Here is a 16649-nt window from a genome sequence, read left to right on the forward strand (position 1 = left end):
TATGCTCTTGTCACTAGCGGCTTGGGATCAGAGCTGTTTTCACAAACTGTGATTGGCTCGTCACAAGCCAATCATAGTTTGCGAAAACTCTGACATCGACCAGCGCCTACAAGAAGGCGTTGGAACCCCTTTTGGGTTGCCAACTCGAAATCTGACTATAGTTAGAGCAATAGTTTGATGGACACATTTGATGCGACAGGGCCTGCAGAACTGATTGTGAAGGCGTCCGGGTAGATTTCAGACCCTGGTAACAAATGATTGCTGAAATGTGATTGGTTAAATTCTTAAATATGAAAACATACATCTGGAAGCAGTGCAAGGGAAACACAATGAAATGAAGCTGAAAGACAATTTTGAATTATTTACTGAAAATCCATGAACAAAATAATTAACATTAGTCTGTGATTCGGATATTTGTAGAACGACAGCCCACCACTGCTTACAAATTAGGTACAGTAACGAAAATATTTCCTTTCACCCAGTTGTACTGTGGCGGAGGCTCCTCGGTGGTTGATTGGAGGAGGAGTGTGAGATTTTTTTATATCCCGTTGCTGACATCGGCCTCCTCATTTCCGCATTCCCGAATCCTCCCCAGATGGGGATCACGTTTAGAGTTGGGCTGATGCAACGGTTTCCACTTTATAAAATCTACACTCGACCCACGGCCGATCAGAATAAAGGACATTTGATCCAACTAGGCTTCAAGTCAGGTTAGTGAACATGTTAGAAGGACTCGTTTGTTTTTCCTTTTAAAAAGTGCTCTCTCAGTTCGCATTCGCGCTGAACCTCTGTTGTAGGCTGCCATTATTACTCTCGTCTCGTTTTAAACATCGACCGGTGGTTTATCGTACCACGAACATCTCATGTTTTTTTTCTTCGAAAAATACCATTCGAACGACGATGCGTGTAGAAACCCCTGCACTGATTTTTGTTAAACGTAATATTGACTTTGCAACATTTAGTCGTTGCTGCTGTCCTCTTACGAAAAGACACCGTTGCGTAAAAGCATGAAGACAGCAACCAAGGGCTAAAAAAGCAAGAAAAAGAAAACTTCCGCTTTCAATTCGACTAAATGTCCATACGGTCCATACGAGAGTATAACCTCCCTTAACAGTGTATTCAAGTGATTACACTATAAAAAACGTCACTGTAAACTGAAGTTAAGACTACAGCCATATTTACTTGCAGGTTTGTTGTGTCTTAACAGAGATGGAGTGTTGAGTCATTGCGGCTTGGACTAGAGTTGACTCGAGTCGCACTTTTGATGACCTGAGACATGATGACTTAACAGACTGACTCTTCTCTTCATTTTCTATGTTCAGTTTTAAGATACATTGCATCGTGCATCAACTGGTAAAAAGGATATTGTTTATTGAATGTAATTGAAAAATGATACTGCAGTATTTTTTTGGGTAGCGAGTTGAAGTTGTGTAAAGCAAGTTTTGGTTGACAGAAAAGTAAGTACATGATGATTTTTGTCATGTGTATTGAATTGGAGTGATGTATCTGAGTAATCGATATAAGACAGCCCTTATTTTGATATATTAGACCCATTTGGACAAAATGATTTGTGTCTTGCTTGAGGTTTAAAGATTGTGACTTGAGAATTAAGACTTGCACATATCTGACTTAATTCTATCTCTGCTCGTTGGCAGAGGTGATAAAAGTACTCGCATTTTGTACTCAAGTGTAATCGAAGCACAGAAGCTGAGATGCGCTGTTTGTTTATAGACCAGGTGTGCGGCTATGAAATGAGGAAGCTTCACTTCTTCCGTTTTATCATAATTTTAATACGTTATTGGTTGGGAACCCTAAAAATCACCCATTGTAGTCAACAATTCTGTTTTTATTCTCAGAAGAATACATTTCCGAATAACAATTTAAAAACAAAAGTGTAATAATGGTAATTTCCATCATCATCTAATTTCTGTCAAGTCTCGCTTAGTATGATGGATATGCAGACTGAAATCAACGAAGGCTAAAAGAGTACTTTACACTTATTTCTGCCTGCTTATGATTAGAATTTATATGAATATATTTGAGCAGAAGTAATTATTTTTAATGTCGCTTGTCTTTATCAGGGTCATGTGTGAAATTCACACAAAATTGTGATTTATTTTAATCCTTTCAGGGACAGATTTTACGACAGTGGATTTGCAGAAAATGTAAAGGCTACAGCATTTGAACTAAAAATTTGAAGTTGGAAAAAAATGGATGTTATTTCTGTGCTTTTTTATCATGCTAAGGTTACATCCTTTGTATTTCCAAACTGCTGACCTCAGATACTCTTTCTTGGGGGCATCATGTGATCTTGGAATTTCCTGTGCCTTTGCCAGTTTATTGTGCTTGTATTGTACTTACCTTTCCCATTGTCTATGTATATATAGTATACAGTATTGAAATAAACCACGAATCGTACTAAACGGAACTAATTTTACATAAAAAGACTAGAAATGTGCACGGGAAATGAAAATAGTGTCGTAATAAGCAGTATTATCAATATAACCGATATCGATATACAGAGACTTTACTGTATATGCTTTCTGCACACAAAAAAAAAAACTGTTGGGAAATGATGCAACACGATCTGCTTAGCATAAACACACTACTGCAAGTGTCACCTCTTGGATTTAATTCATTTCTTTACATTTCCCAAAAAAAAACCACACTTTCAAAAGGATGCAGCAGAATAATTTGGACTGCCATGATCCGTTCCCCAGACATGTTATACTGAAAGATGATCAATGAACATTTCTTGGTAGAAGCTATCTTTAGATCTCCTTGAAATCTAGCATTAAGGAATGCTTGGTCATTTGTTGAGCCATTAGCATAACTTCTTGGAATTTGTCAATATTTGCTCCAGGGGAAAATAAAGCAGAATAAATGTAATAAATAAAACATATTCGAAGAAACAGAGTATTAATTCATAAGGCCAATGTGATGAAGTGTTATGGAATGAGGCAACTTTTGAGTATGACTGCCATTGTGCATCTCCCTAGCTGTGGCGACGGCCGAGTGTGATAACATGCCAGGACAAATTCCGGATCCCTCGGTGACGGCAGGTTCCCTACCCAGTCTGGGCCCTCTGGCTGGCATTTCGGCCACTACGCTGACGGACGCGCTCAAGTTTGGTGAGCTTCACGAGTTCAAGGCGATGCTATCGCCCCTGCACTTCATCAGCAGCCTGGGAAAGAGGCCTCTTGTTATCAAAACAGAGGTAATGTGTGTCCACATTTTACAAAATGCTGCCAGTAGGAGTTGTCACAATTTGCAAGGTGGTGGTGGTGGTGGACCCCAAAAAAAGCAGAACGGAGGGAGGAGCAGGGTCATACATGTTAAGTTTCAGAAATGATAAATCGGGAGGTTTTCGTACTTGTGACACTGTGGTGCGTGTTAAATTAATGTGAGCGTTACAAAAATGTAAATAATAAGTAAATAAAACACAAAAATCTTTTCATTGTTTATACATTCAATTAGTATAAAAATGTATTTTGTTTTTTACATTTTCTTTTGTTTCACCTTACAAATTAACTGTTTTGTGTCAATAGTTCCTTTATAAAGTGAGTATTGTGGTCAAAATCAGGAGTACCCCGACCAAATCTTGAGACTTAACATGTATGCAGCGTGTATTTGACAAATTGTATTAAAGACGGCCGGAACAAAATCTCAAACAACAAAGTCATCAGAATAGAAAGGTCCAAAGTAGCAAGCAAAACCATGAGTAAAACATGGCAAGACGACAGAAACCTGACAGGGTGAAACAAACAATGACCCAACACTGAATGGTCGTGCCGGGAGTCCTTTTAAGTGCCACTGATTACAACGACCAACATCTGTGCAGTTGCTGGCGCGGCCCTACAGTGCCACCCGTTGGTTGCAAACCGAAACGTTGCAGGGGTGGAGCAAAACAAGCATTCAATCAGAAAATCTGTTTTTGTTTGCATGACTAAAATCAAATTGTTCCTGTTTCAAACCATTGCCACTAAATCGTATCGCACACAATGTATTGATATCCATATTGAAGCGTCTTTTGAGAGATGCACACCAGATGTGTGGGTTTTCTCCCGGTACTGCGGTCTCCTCCCAAATTCCAAGAACATGTATAGCAGGTTAATGAAACAATCTAAATTGTCTTGAGGTGTGGTTGTAAGGACAAATGATTGTACAGGTATATGTTGCCCTGTGTATGACTGGCAACCTGTTCTGGGTGTACACTGTCCACTGCTCAAAGATGGCTGGGATAGACTTCAGTGCACCTGTGACCCTTGTAAGGATGTAAGGGTTTGGTTAATGCATGGGTGGACTTCATTAATTTAAAGAGGATTATAGAAAAAAAAATACCTGTTCAGGACATATTGAGACTGATTGTATATTCTAATGCTCAAAACCTTCAAAGTTTTTTCCAGTGTATGAGGCGCACCCAAAATCCTTCATTTTCTTCAAAAGATGCCCCTGCGCCTTACACACCGGCGCACCATATATGTGAAGTAATATTGAGCCACAACAGGTCTCGAAACTACTCTCAGCCGCCACTGGCTCCATTTCATCCCGTAGAACAAGTCGTGCGTAACCCCAGCCTTTACTTTAGCACCTTATAGTGTGGTGTGCCTTATGATGGGTTAAAAATGATCATCTAACACCTTCTATTTGGAAAACGTTTATATATTTGTACATATATTATATTTGGAAAACCTTTGTCATTCATTGAAGGTGCACCCTATACGCCGGTGCAGTTTATATATGGACAAAGTTCGAAATTGCATCATTGATTGGGGGTGCGTTGATTGGTGGAAAATCTGGTCTAACTTTTTACCTTTTATAATACGAATAATATTGTAGTACAATCTGTGCGTTCAGGATTTTTTTTTTTAAGGGACTGCATATTGTAAGGCTTTTGAAGCGTAATGTTATTCTAATGTCGTCTTCTAGAAGGTATACGGTTGTCCTCAACAACATATGTCGCTACCCTTTTCTCTTTTTAGAGGGATAACGAAGACGACAGAAGGAAACGAAGACGAGAGAAAAACAAGGTGGCTGCAGCACGATGTCGAAACAAGAAGAAAGAGAGGACGGATTATCTCCAAAAGGTGGGATCTTTTTTGTTGTTGTTTTTTTCAGTCTTCCGTCGTTACCCTTATCTTGCTCCTTGGAGCCTTTTTTATAAGGTTTGCACCAATCTGCACGAGGATATTTTTGGGTGGCGCAACATGTTCATTTTTCAACTGAAAATGATGACAAAATGTTCATGTTTGATTCAATTGAGTGCATGTATTTAAATGTATCTATTTAAAAAAACATATAACATCCGTTATCCTAATGCTAACAGAATGGGAAACTTTCCAGGCACACGAGCTAAACATTAACATTTGTTTCGCAGTGCTGTTAACCTTTTATATAACGGGACACTGAACTGGACACTGATCACAAAGGGTGCAACAACAGACAATCAAGCAATATTCTGTGCCTGTATTCTTCTTTATCCCTCCACAATGATTTAATATTACTGGCATAATGAGAAGCTGAGAGTTGAGCTGACTCTCCAGTACTCTTCCACACCTTTTATGAAATGACTGAAATAATAGGTGCTTCTTTGAGAGGTGGGTAAACATAAAAAACATCGCACGAGGGGATTATGTGGCAACCAATTCACGATTGAAACTAAATTTATGTTGTCGCGAAACGAACTCCTATGCATTTTCTAATTATTTTTATTACTGGTAATTATTTCTTAATGACATTAGCGATACTAAATTGAAAAATAGTCATTGTGATTCGGTTTGCAACCATCCTGGTGATGTGCTTTGTGTATATGAACATGCAGGGAAGTTGGATTGGATTGGATATGCCTTTATTAGTCTCACAGAGGAGAAATTTACATTTCACAGCAGCAAAGTGATGAAAGGAATGAAAGTAGAAAAACGAAATACATGAGCTGCTGGAAAGGCAGCCACTCTCGCGGCGCCGTCTTGAAGTCAAAAGAACAAAAAAAAAACTAAATAACAAATAATATGACAGCATAGAGACAATATGACAAAACAAAGACACAGAGAGACATTCATTCTTCAGGACTTGCTGTACCCTCTTTGTGATGACACAGAATGATGAAACAGTTCTAGATGAAAGAGGAGAGGATCAAAGCGTCTTTCCACCAGTGGATCAGGGACATCATGGTGGAATGTGCATGTCAACTTGTGAACATGTTGGTGGAGCTTCACATATTTGCTGCCCCGCTTGTGACATTCCAGAATGTGTTCAATGTCCTCTAGATTTGCAAATGACTACCGTAATTTACCTTTTTTTTCCTTAGTCATTTTACATCTCCCTCAATTATTGTCAAACTTAATTTGTTTGTAAATTAGCAAAATCTCAAATAGTATACAATAGCAGAAGATGATTTATATCATATGCTCATTCATTTTACCATATTTTCCGTTGTATATGGTGCACCCAAAAGCCTTGATTTCCTTCAAAGGATCACCCTGCGCCTTATACGCAGGTGCGCCTTATATGTGAAGTAATATTTAGCCACAACAGGCCTCACGACTACTAGCCAACGTCTCCATTTAACCTTGTAGAAGAAATGACCCCAGCCTGTATTGTACCACCTTATCACGTGTTGTGCCTTATATTTAGAATAAAAAAAAAATCTATATTTTATATTTGGAAAACTTCATACATTGAAGGTTTAAAACTTTTTCCACATGTAAGGCGCACTGGACTATAAGGCTTCAATGAATTGGATTGGATTGGATTGGATTTGCCTTTATTAGTCTCGCAGTGGAGAAATTTACATTTCACAGCAGCAAAGTTATGAAAGAAATGAAAGTAGAAAAGCAAAACACAGGAGCTGCTGGAAAGGCAGCCACTCTCACGGCGCCGTCTTGAAGTCAAAAGAACAAAAAAAACTAAATAACAAATAACATGACAACACAAAGACACAGAGAGACATTCATTCTTAAGCACTTTCTGCACCCTCTTTGTTACATAAAGCAGTTCCAGATGAAAAAGGAGAGGATCAAAGCGTCTTTTCACCAGTGGATCAGGGACATCATGGTGGAATGTGCACGTCGACTACAAGCTAAATGTTGAAAGCAAACAATGAAGAGTTTTCCAAATATAATATATAAATCTCTAAATGAATGGTGTATTTTCACATTTTTCTACATAAAGGCGCACCTATAAGGCACACCTTCAATGAGTGCAAAAAGTTTTCCAAATATATATTTCTATAGAAGGTTTCCAAATATAAGGCACAATATAAAGTTGTACAGTAGAGGCTGATGTTATGCACTACTTCTTCTACAGGGGGAAATGGAGTTGGTGGCTGCTGACAGTATTGGCGAGACTTGTTGTGGCTCAATATTACTTGACATATAAGGCGCGCCTGCCTAATACGCAGGGTCATCTTTTGAAGAAAATGAAGGCTTTTGGGTGTGCCTTAAACACGGGAATATGTGATAATTTCAGCAGCCACGACTCCATTTCCCTCTGATGAAAAAGTCGTACGTAACCCCTGCCTCTACTGTCGCACCTTATAATGTGGTGTGCCTTATATTTGGAAAACATTTATAGATTCATCTATTATACAGTCAAACCTCGGTTTCGAACGTCCCAGTTCTCATCCAATTCAGTTTTCAACCAAAAATTTTGGCTTTTTTTACGCCCCGTCTACAACCGAAATTCGGTTCTCAACCAAACTGAGCGCACCGCAATGCACCACTGGATTACCCTCCGCTTCCATATACCTGATGTCCTTGTGTCATACCTTCCTCATTGTAACCGGCACATTAGTATTGTTGAATAAAGTTGTTGTTTTTTTTTACGAAAAAGCAGACGTGTCTGGTTGAGATCGTTGCAAATCGGACTGTTAGCCTCATGTAGCATTTCATTCTGAGCAGACGTTTTAGTATTGTTTAATAAAGATAAACAAAGCAGTCGTGTTTGGTGAGGCGCTTCCTCGTGTAGTGTCCATTGTTAGCGGACAGATTAGTATTGTTCAATAAAGATAAAAAAAGCAGTTGTTGTTCGGATTTAGAACAGATTATTTTTTTTTACATTGATTATAATGGAAAGTCCTTTTTCGGTTTTTGAACAGATCGGTTTTCAAACAGGTTTCTGGAACGAATTATGGTCAAAAACCAAGGTACCACTATATTTGGAAAACATTTTTCACTCATTGAAGGTGTGCCTTATAGGTGTGCCTTTATGTAGAAAATGTGAAAATACACCATTCATTGGGGCGTGCGCCTTATACACCCGGAAAATTCAATAATTAGGAAACACTTTACCTCATGTAACATCTTCTTTATGATTACCACTTCACACATTTTAGCCAGTAAAATGGACTAAAATCATTCTTCAAGTTCACCAGTCGCTCTATTTTAGTCTCATCATGACCTGCTACTCTGACCCCTCAACTTCCTGCCTTCCTTCTCCCACAGGAGTCGGAAAGATTAGCAATGTTGAACTCGGGTCTGAAAGCCCAGATCGAGGAACTGAAACTTGAACGCCAGCAACTGATCCACTTGCTTAACCGCCATCGCCCCACCTGCATCGTCCGAACGGACAGCGTCCAGACGCCCGAGAGCAAAGTCAATCCGCTGACCGAGTGAAGTCGCACTGATGTTCTGCACTAACGGGAGACAACGACCAGCACTTGGCTATATGCCGTAAAATGGGATGGAATCCGCTGAACCATCAGGATCTTGCGCCACAAGTGAATTAGTCACGAGGGTGCCACTTAAAACAAACTCTTATTTAAGCTTTCTCCTTTGTTACTTTGTTACCTGAGCCTTGAGCATCTGTGGTGATATTTTTGGTCGACGGCAAGTGACAAAAATGGCCACCCCCCTGACAAGGATTAAGAACTGGTGAATTTTGCTGGTTCATTCATATTCAACACGATATTAATCAGGATGCAGTGTTCAGACGAGTGAGGGTGCATAGGACATACAGTAATCCTTCGCTACTTTGCGTTTTGATGATTGCGTCCCTTGATGCATTGCAGGAGAGGGAGAGGAGTTTGTCCGAAAAAAGCAGTACGTCTCGGGGAAAAAAAGCAGCAAAGCAGCATTTGGCTCGGAGCCTCCTTAACCCATTCACTGTCAGACGTGCAAAAATGTGTCCATTCTAGTGCCAGGGTTTTTGTCATTGTCACTCGAATTCCAGGACCCACAGAATATTTAGTTTTAGCACTACATACACATTCAATGCGGTGTAAGAAACCTTCGACTCTCTTCTTTCATCAGAAAAAAGGAGTCAATTGCTAAATAATATGTGTCTGTGGTTATATGAGCTTGAAATGAGGGCGCCTGTACAAAATACAGTGCAATACATACATTGGACTGGATTTGATTTACCTTTATTAGTCTCGCAGGGGAGAAATTTACATTTCACAGCAGCAAAGTTATGAAACGAAAGAAAGAAGTAGAAAAACAAAATACAGGAGCTGCTAGAAAGGCAGCCACTCTCGCGGCGCCATCTTGAAGTCAAAAGAACCAAAAAAAATCCATACATATTGGTTTATATTGCGCTTGAACAACAGCTGAAGCTGGAACAAAACGCTAACATGGAAAAAAGGGAAATGCTACCACTTTGTGGAAAAGAAAAAACATTGCCAGAGGCCATGGCCAGTGCTTTATCGACACTCTAGCATGAATAAACAAGACCCGAACAAATTCGGGAATGGCGCTCTACGTCATATTTTCTATTTCCAAATACATTTGTGAATGGCTGTGAATGAGTTTAAATATGTGAAGAGCATTTATAATGTATATGTTTGAGACAAAGACTATCGGAGTACACACAATTACTTAAATGTTGAATTCAAAAATGTTCTATTGTCATTAACATTCTTCAGCATTTATGCAGCTGTGACAGTATAACCTGCATTAGCCTCCAGCAACCTGCTGGCTAGCTGCTTTGCTCTTCTCACAGCCAACGTGTTTATTTTTAGAATATGTATGTATAACATTGTATTTTGCACAGCCACCTTCATTTCAAGATCATATAACTCCAGACGCATATAATTTAGGAATTAACTATTTTTTCTGATGGAAGACGAGAGTCTAAGTTTTTGTATGCTGCATTGAAAGTTTATGTATTCCTAAAACTCAATATTCTGTGGGTCCAAGAATTCAAGTGACAATGACAAAAACCCTGCCACGTCTGGCAGTGAATGAGTTAATTTTGCTGGTACTCACAAACAATGGCATATAAATTCCTCGGGGAGGTTGGATGTTTGACTATCGCAGGTGGTCCTGGTCCGCATTTACCGCAAAAAAAAAACGAGGGATTACTGCATTGTCAACAAACATTTTTATGTAAACTTCCCTTTTAGTGCCATACATTTAGTAGCTTGTCTGTTACCTCTCCCATATTTTGACGCAGGCGTCATTTATTCATGTATTTTACATATTAAATATCCAGTACATATGTACTGTTGACATTGTATCTTATATAGACCATGGCTGTTACCAATATTTTTATATCTAGTTTTGTACTTTTTTTATGATATGGAAATGCAATGCAACTTGTATCGTTTCAAGAAAGTTTCTTTTAAAATAGTCGTTTATTCTGCTTGATGAATGTATTGGTCTCCTTGTGGCACACACTTACATCAAGTGACTGGAGGAAGACTCAACTACCCAGACTCACTATTCTTATTTTTAAGAATAAAATGGCAGATATTGTTGCACATCAGGTTAAAAACAAGACGCTGTCGTTGTGCCATTCAACCTGTATACTACTGGAAAGAATGTAATGATGATGATCATCATGTTAAAATATGGAATTTTACAGGTCTATAAGGAATTGGAATTTTGGTGCCAAAATGTCATATTAGATTTTTAAAAACGACAGATGGGGCGTTTATTTGGTAAAGGAAGTTAAAATAAGATGTTAGATCTGTAAATCTGTTAGAGAGGGGGGAGAGAGAGGGGGAGAGAGAGAGACAAAGAGAGGGAGACAGAGGGAGACAAAGGGGGTGGGGGAGAGAGAGAGAAAGACGGGATGGATTGGATTGGATTGGATTTGCCTTTATTAGTCTCCCAGTGGAGAAATTTAAATTTCACAGCAGCAAAGTTATGAAAGTAGAAAAGCAAAACACAGGAGCTGCTGGAAAGGCAGCCACTCTCGCGGCGCTGTCTTGAAGTCAAAAGAACAAAGTGGAGAGAGGGGGGAGAAAGATGGGAGGCGAGCGAGAGAGAGAAAGAGGCAGAGAGAGACAGAGAGTTTACCAGCCACTTAGGTAATATCATCCAATCAAAATTGATCTTTCAGAAAAGTGCAGTCCAAACAGGAAATTGGATAAATGAACAGCAAAAAAAGTGAGAATATTTACTTTTGTCTACAAGCCAGATACAATCAAAATAGCCTCCTATGACTCGCGAGCCATAGGTTGCGAACCCCTGATTTAGTTGATTTGAATTAATGACCCACAAACACAGTACATTTTTAATGCAAAAAATGTATTTGGTTCCTGGTATTTTCCCTACAGGCGTTCAATCTTTTTCTTCGAATGTTTATTGTAAGGGTTTTGTAAAGCGTTTGATTTTCTGCATTGCACGAAGTTAACCACCAGATAGCGCAACACAGATGTGTTTCTCGTGCACGAGGGAATGCTTGTTGGGATGCATGTGATCTTCTACACTCCTGCAGTATAGTTTGGGCTCATTCGAGTTTCTTATCTCGGCAGCTGATGACGTGAAACAAGTTTCTGTTTTCTTCCCCGAATCTCTCAGTCCGCTCATAAACTCAAGTGACGTTCTGGAAAGTTGGTGTGCACAGGTTGGATTCCAGTTGATTTGACTTTTTATGTTTTTTTTTGTACAAAGTAGCATTATGGGGGATACTGAAATAAATCCGACGGAGGACGCTCCTCCTGTGAAATCGAAATGTTCAAATGAGCAAGCGCAGTCTTGCAGCACCCCGAACGGCGAGAGTGCTCTTGCACCCACGACTCGCTTGTACGCAAAGCGCTGGGTGATAGTTTTTCTATTCAGCTCGTACTCGCTGAGCAACGGATACCAGTGGATCCAGTACAGCATCATCAGCAACATCATCGTCAAGTTCTACCGGGTGGATGCTTTCACCGTGGACTGCCTGTCCATGGTCTACATGATCACATACGTGGCCCTCATCTTCCCCGCCACCTGGTTGCTGGACCAAAAGGGTTTGCGCGTCACTGCGCTGCTAGCTAACGCGCTCAACTGCGTAGGAACGTGGACTAAAGTGGCCAGCGTCCAACCGAGCCTCTTCTGGGTCACGATGCTGGGCCAGGTGGCGTGCTCCGTGGCTCAGTTGTTCATCCTCGGGATACCTTCGCGCTTGGCTTCGGTGTGGTTCGGTGCGGATGAAGTCTCCACCGCCTGCTCCATTGGAGTTTTTGGGAATCAGGTGAGCAATGTTGAAATTTCCAGAAAGTGGTTCTTTGTTATTGTTATTGGTCAAACATAAAAAAAAATTAGGGTTACATGAAGCCATTTAGAGTTAAATTTTGCTGGTGTCTAATGGTGGCCCCAGATTTCAGATGAGGTGTGTGTTCCCCCCCCCCCACCTGTCCCAGACATTTTGGAATAAGTATGCGTAAACATTTTAATATATTATTTCTGAAGTCAATTAAATAGAGGCTGAGCATGATTTGCAAATCATTGGACTGGAGTTTTTTTAGTAGAATTTAGTAGAATCTATCTATCTATCTATCTATCTATCTATCTATCTATCTATCTATCTATCTATCTATCTATCTATCTATCTATCTATCTATCTATCTATCTATCTATCTATCTATCTGTCTGTCTGTCTGTCTGTCTGTCTGTCTGTCTGTCTGTCTGTCTGTCTGTCTGTCTCTGTCTGGCCGTCCGTCCGTCCGTCCGTCCGCCCGCCCGCCCAATCATGAGCGGGATTCTATAATTATTTTAGAAAAAATATACTACTATACCTTTTTACTAATCCATTTTAGCACTGATGTATTAAGTTTGAAATTGTTCCCCTTGTAGCTGTATGTGTCACGATTTGCAAGGTGGTGATGGTGGTGGACCCACGAAAGCAGGCTGGAGGGAGGAGCAGGGTGTATTTGACAAATTGTGGTAAAGTCGGGAGGAATAAAATCTTGAACAACAGTCATCAGAACAAAAGGGTCCAAAGTAGCAAGCAAAACCATGAGTAAAACATGACAAGATGAAACAAACCTGAAAAGGTGAAACAAACAATGACACGACACTGAATGGTCGTGCCGGAAGTCCTTTTAACTGCCACTGATTAAAAAGACCAACATCCGTGCAGCTGCAGGCGGGCCCGACTGTGCCAATCGTTGGTCGCCAACCGGAACGTGACTGTATGACAAGTCAATAATGTACTAAATGCCCAACGGAGTACCATCTTAATCGAACAGTTTTTTTGGTTTGTTTCAAAGTATAAATGTAATCATTATCTTTTGTCTTTTGAATCTATTCCCGACGATATCATCACATCTGTATTTTATAAACTGAACCACCAAGAAAATATAAAAAAATATTAAATAGAATACGGTATCTGAAAACAATTCTTTTAAGTTTAGTCGTAATCACACAAATTACTGTAAAAAATATTTCCTTAACTCATTCACTGCCATTCCCGAATTTATTCAGGAATTGAAAAGCATGACGTGGAGCGCCATACCCGAATTTGTTCGGGTTTTGGTTTTTCTTGCGGGGATCACCGATAAAGCGCTGGTCAGGCTTCTGGCAATGTTTTTCCCTCCCAACTAAAACTAAATTTTAAAACAGAAAGCAGTGTTTGATCATTCTTTGGAAGCAACGGTGTGGAACTTGTAGATCAACATGATAAACTAGTTTTATAATGACGTGTACTCAGTGGTGTTAATTTTCAGGACTTTTTTTAAACAGACAGGGATTATAATTTGAATATCATTTGAGCCAAATGGGGGGAATATTGTTGATTTTCACTCCCTCCCTTATGGCCATATGAGTTCTTAGCCAATCCCCCAATATGGCAGAATAAAATTCCGATCAGCGATTAATCATCGGATTAATTTTAAAAATAAATAAAAGAAATAAAAATCAATAAAAGAACGTATTTTTGGTCTCCATAACACACACACACACACACACACACACACACACACACACACACACACACACACACACACACACACACACACCAGTAAGGATATATATATATATATATATATATATATATATATATATATATATATATATATATATATATATATATATATATATATATATATATATATATACACACACACACCTAGTGTTAGTGGCTGCTGACAGCAGTTGCGAGACCTGATGTGACCCAATATGACTTCAAATATAAGGCACACCTGCGTATAAAGTACATGGTCATCTTTTGAAGAAAATCGAGGCTTTTGGATGTTCCTTATACACCAGAAAATACGGTACCTTGAGTACAATATTGCAATAAAAGTTATATCTTCTGCCTATGATAATATATATATATATATATATATATATATATATATATATATATACTAATACGGTACCTTGAGTGTGTGTATATATATATATATATATATATATATATATATATAAAAAATCCTCGTCTCACCCACCATGGGTGGTGTCTGTCCTCATTTCAGCTCGGGTCCTCTACCAGAGGCCAGGAAGCTTGAGGGTTCTGCGCAGTATCCGTGCTGTTCCCAGCACTGCGCTTTTCTGGACCGAGATATCCGATGTTGTTCCCGGGATCTGTTGCAACCACTCGTCGAGTTTGGGGGTCACTGCCCAAGTGCTCCGACCACCACAGGCACGACTGTCACCTTTACCTTCCAGGCTCTCTCCAGCTCCTCTCTGAGCCCTTGGTATTTCTCGATTTTCTCATGTTCCTTCTTTCTGATGTTCCCATCACTCGGGACCGCTACATCCACGACAACGGCTTTCCTTTCCCCTTTATCTATGACCACGATATCTGGTTGGTTGGCCATTACCATCTTGTCAGTCTGTATCTGGAAGTCCCACAGGATTTTTGCTCGGTCATTCTCCACCACCTTGGGAGATGTTTCCCATTTTGACCTTGGGGTTTCCAGTCCATACTCCGCACAGATGTTTCGGTAGACTATGCCAGCCACCTGGTTATGGCGCTCCATGTAGGCTTTCCCTGCCAGCATCTTACACCCTGCAGTTACGTGTTGGATTGTCTCAGGTGCCTCTTTGCACAACCTACACCTTGGGTCTTGTCTGGTGTGGTATATCCCTGCCTCTATGGCTCTGGTGTTCAGGGCCTGCTCTTGGGCAGCCAGGATGAGTGCCTCTGTGCTGTCCTTTAGGCCAGCCCTCTCTAGCCACTGATAGGACTTCTTGAGATCAGCCACTTCTGCTATGGTTCGGTGGTACATCCCGTGTAGGGGCTTTTCCTCCCATGATTGTCCCTCTTCCAGCACCTCATCCTCTGTTCCCCATTGACTGAGACATTCTCTGAGTACATCATCCGTTGGAGCCTTCTCTTTGATGTATTCATGGAGCTTGGATGTTTCATCCTGGACAGTGGCTCTCACACTCACTAGTCCTCGGCCTCCTTCCTTACGGCTTGTGTACAGTCTCAGGGTGCTGGACTTGGGATGGAAAACTCTGTGCATGGTGAGGAGTTTTCGGGTCTTAACATCCGTGGTCTGAATCTCTTCCTTTGACCACCTTATTATTCCTGCAGGGTATCTGATCACTGGCAGGGCATAGCTGTTTATTGCCCGGGTCTTGTTCTTATATATATATATATATATATATATATATATATATATATATATATATATATATATATATATATATATATATATATATATATATATATATACAGTAAAGTCTCGTTATATCGATATCGGATATATCGATAGTCCCGGTTATATCGATACTATTTCTATGCACGCACGGAGAAAATTACATGCAAACAGGGTCGGATATATCGATAGTCCCGGTTATATCGATATTTTTTCGGACTCCCTTGAATATCGATATAACGAGACTTTACTGTATATTATCATAGGCAGAAGATATAACTTTTATCAGTAGAGGTTGTTACGCACAGTCGGGCCCGCCTGCAGCTGCACGGATGTTGGTCTTTTTAATCAGTGACTGTCTTCATCTCCACGATGCTGCCGTCTTAATAAGCCCAGACGCGTGAATGTGTCTTTTTATTTCTTTTATTTCTGCAACACAGTATGGCAGAAGGGATGGGTGAAGTCGCATGGGTTTCGTCTTGTGATTAATATGAATCTTGTCCAGATTGTTCTCAATCTGCAAAACATTGTAGATAACAAAACAGAATGAACAATGTGTGATCGTATAGTGGTTATTTACAGAAAAAGAGAATACAACACAGGTTCACTGTTATTTACATCAGACGCGGAGACTCGGCAGAACACGCGGTGCGCTTGTAATGGCGCACAGTTCAACCCGCCACGAACCTTCACGGGCAAATGAAACACGACACAAGAAACTAAATATTGTACAATAAAAATGAAATGAAGCAATTATTACCTGCAACACAGTATGGCAGAAGGGATGGGTGAAGTTGCATGGGTTTCGTCTTGTGATTAACTGCGCAACAGAAAAGCACTTTGAAGCACAAGTGCTTCAAAGTTCCACTCGACAAAACGTGAAGTAAATAATGACACA

General features: G+C 40.0%; 2 protein-coding genes across 2 annotated transcripts in view; both read left to right on the plus strand.

The window, feature by feature from the left end:
- Positions 1-562: 562 nt before the first annotated feature.
- On the plus strand, positions 563-10642 carry LOC148893637 (jun dimerization protein 2-like). The gene is made up of 4 exons (XM_089005134.1): positions 563-710; positions 3000-3217; positions 4983-5087; positions 8442-10642. Exons 1-4 carry the CDS (start codon positions 596-598, stop codon positions 8610-8612), a joined length of 609 nt encoding a protein of 202 aa, XP_088861260.1. The 5' UTR covers positions 563-595; the 3' UTR covers positions 8613-10642.
- Positions 10643-11170: 528 nt separating this feature from the next.
- Positions 11171-16649, plus strand: part of flvcr2a (FLVCR choline and putative heme transporter 2a) — a 28972-nt gene continuing 23493 nt past the window's right edge. The window contains 1 exon segment of the mRNA XM_089003676.1: positions 11171-12396. Within this exon segment, the coding sequence (XP_088859802.1) occupies positions 11815-12396 (582 nt within the window). The 5' untranslated portion in view covers positions 11171-11814.

Source organism: Hippocampus bargibanti, linkage group LG09, assembly GCF_051943395.1.
Source record: "Hippocampus bargibanti isolate YZ-2025 linkage group LG09, ASM5194339v1, whole genome shotgun sequence".
Classification (NCBI taxonomy): domain Eukaryota; kingdom Metazoa; phylum Chordata; class Actinopteri; order Syngnathiformes; family Syngnathidae; genus Hippocampus; species Hippocampus bargibanti.

Coding starts and splice junctions, on each gene's coding strand:
- LOC148893637 (XM_089005134.1), top strand. CDS start 596: ATGGGGATCACGTTTAGAGTTGGGCTGATGCAACGGTTTCCACTTTAT. Junction 711..2,999: donor CCAACTAGGCTTCAAGTCAG/GTTAGTGAACAT, acceptor GCATCTCCCTAG/CTGTGGCGACGGCCGAGTGT. Junction 3,218..4,982: donor CTCTTGTTATCAAAACAGAG/GTAATGTGTGTC, acceptor TTCTCTTTTTAG/AGGGATAACGAAGACGACAG.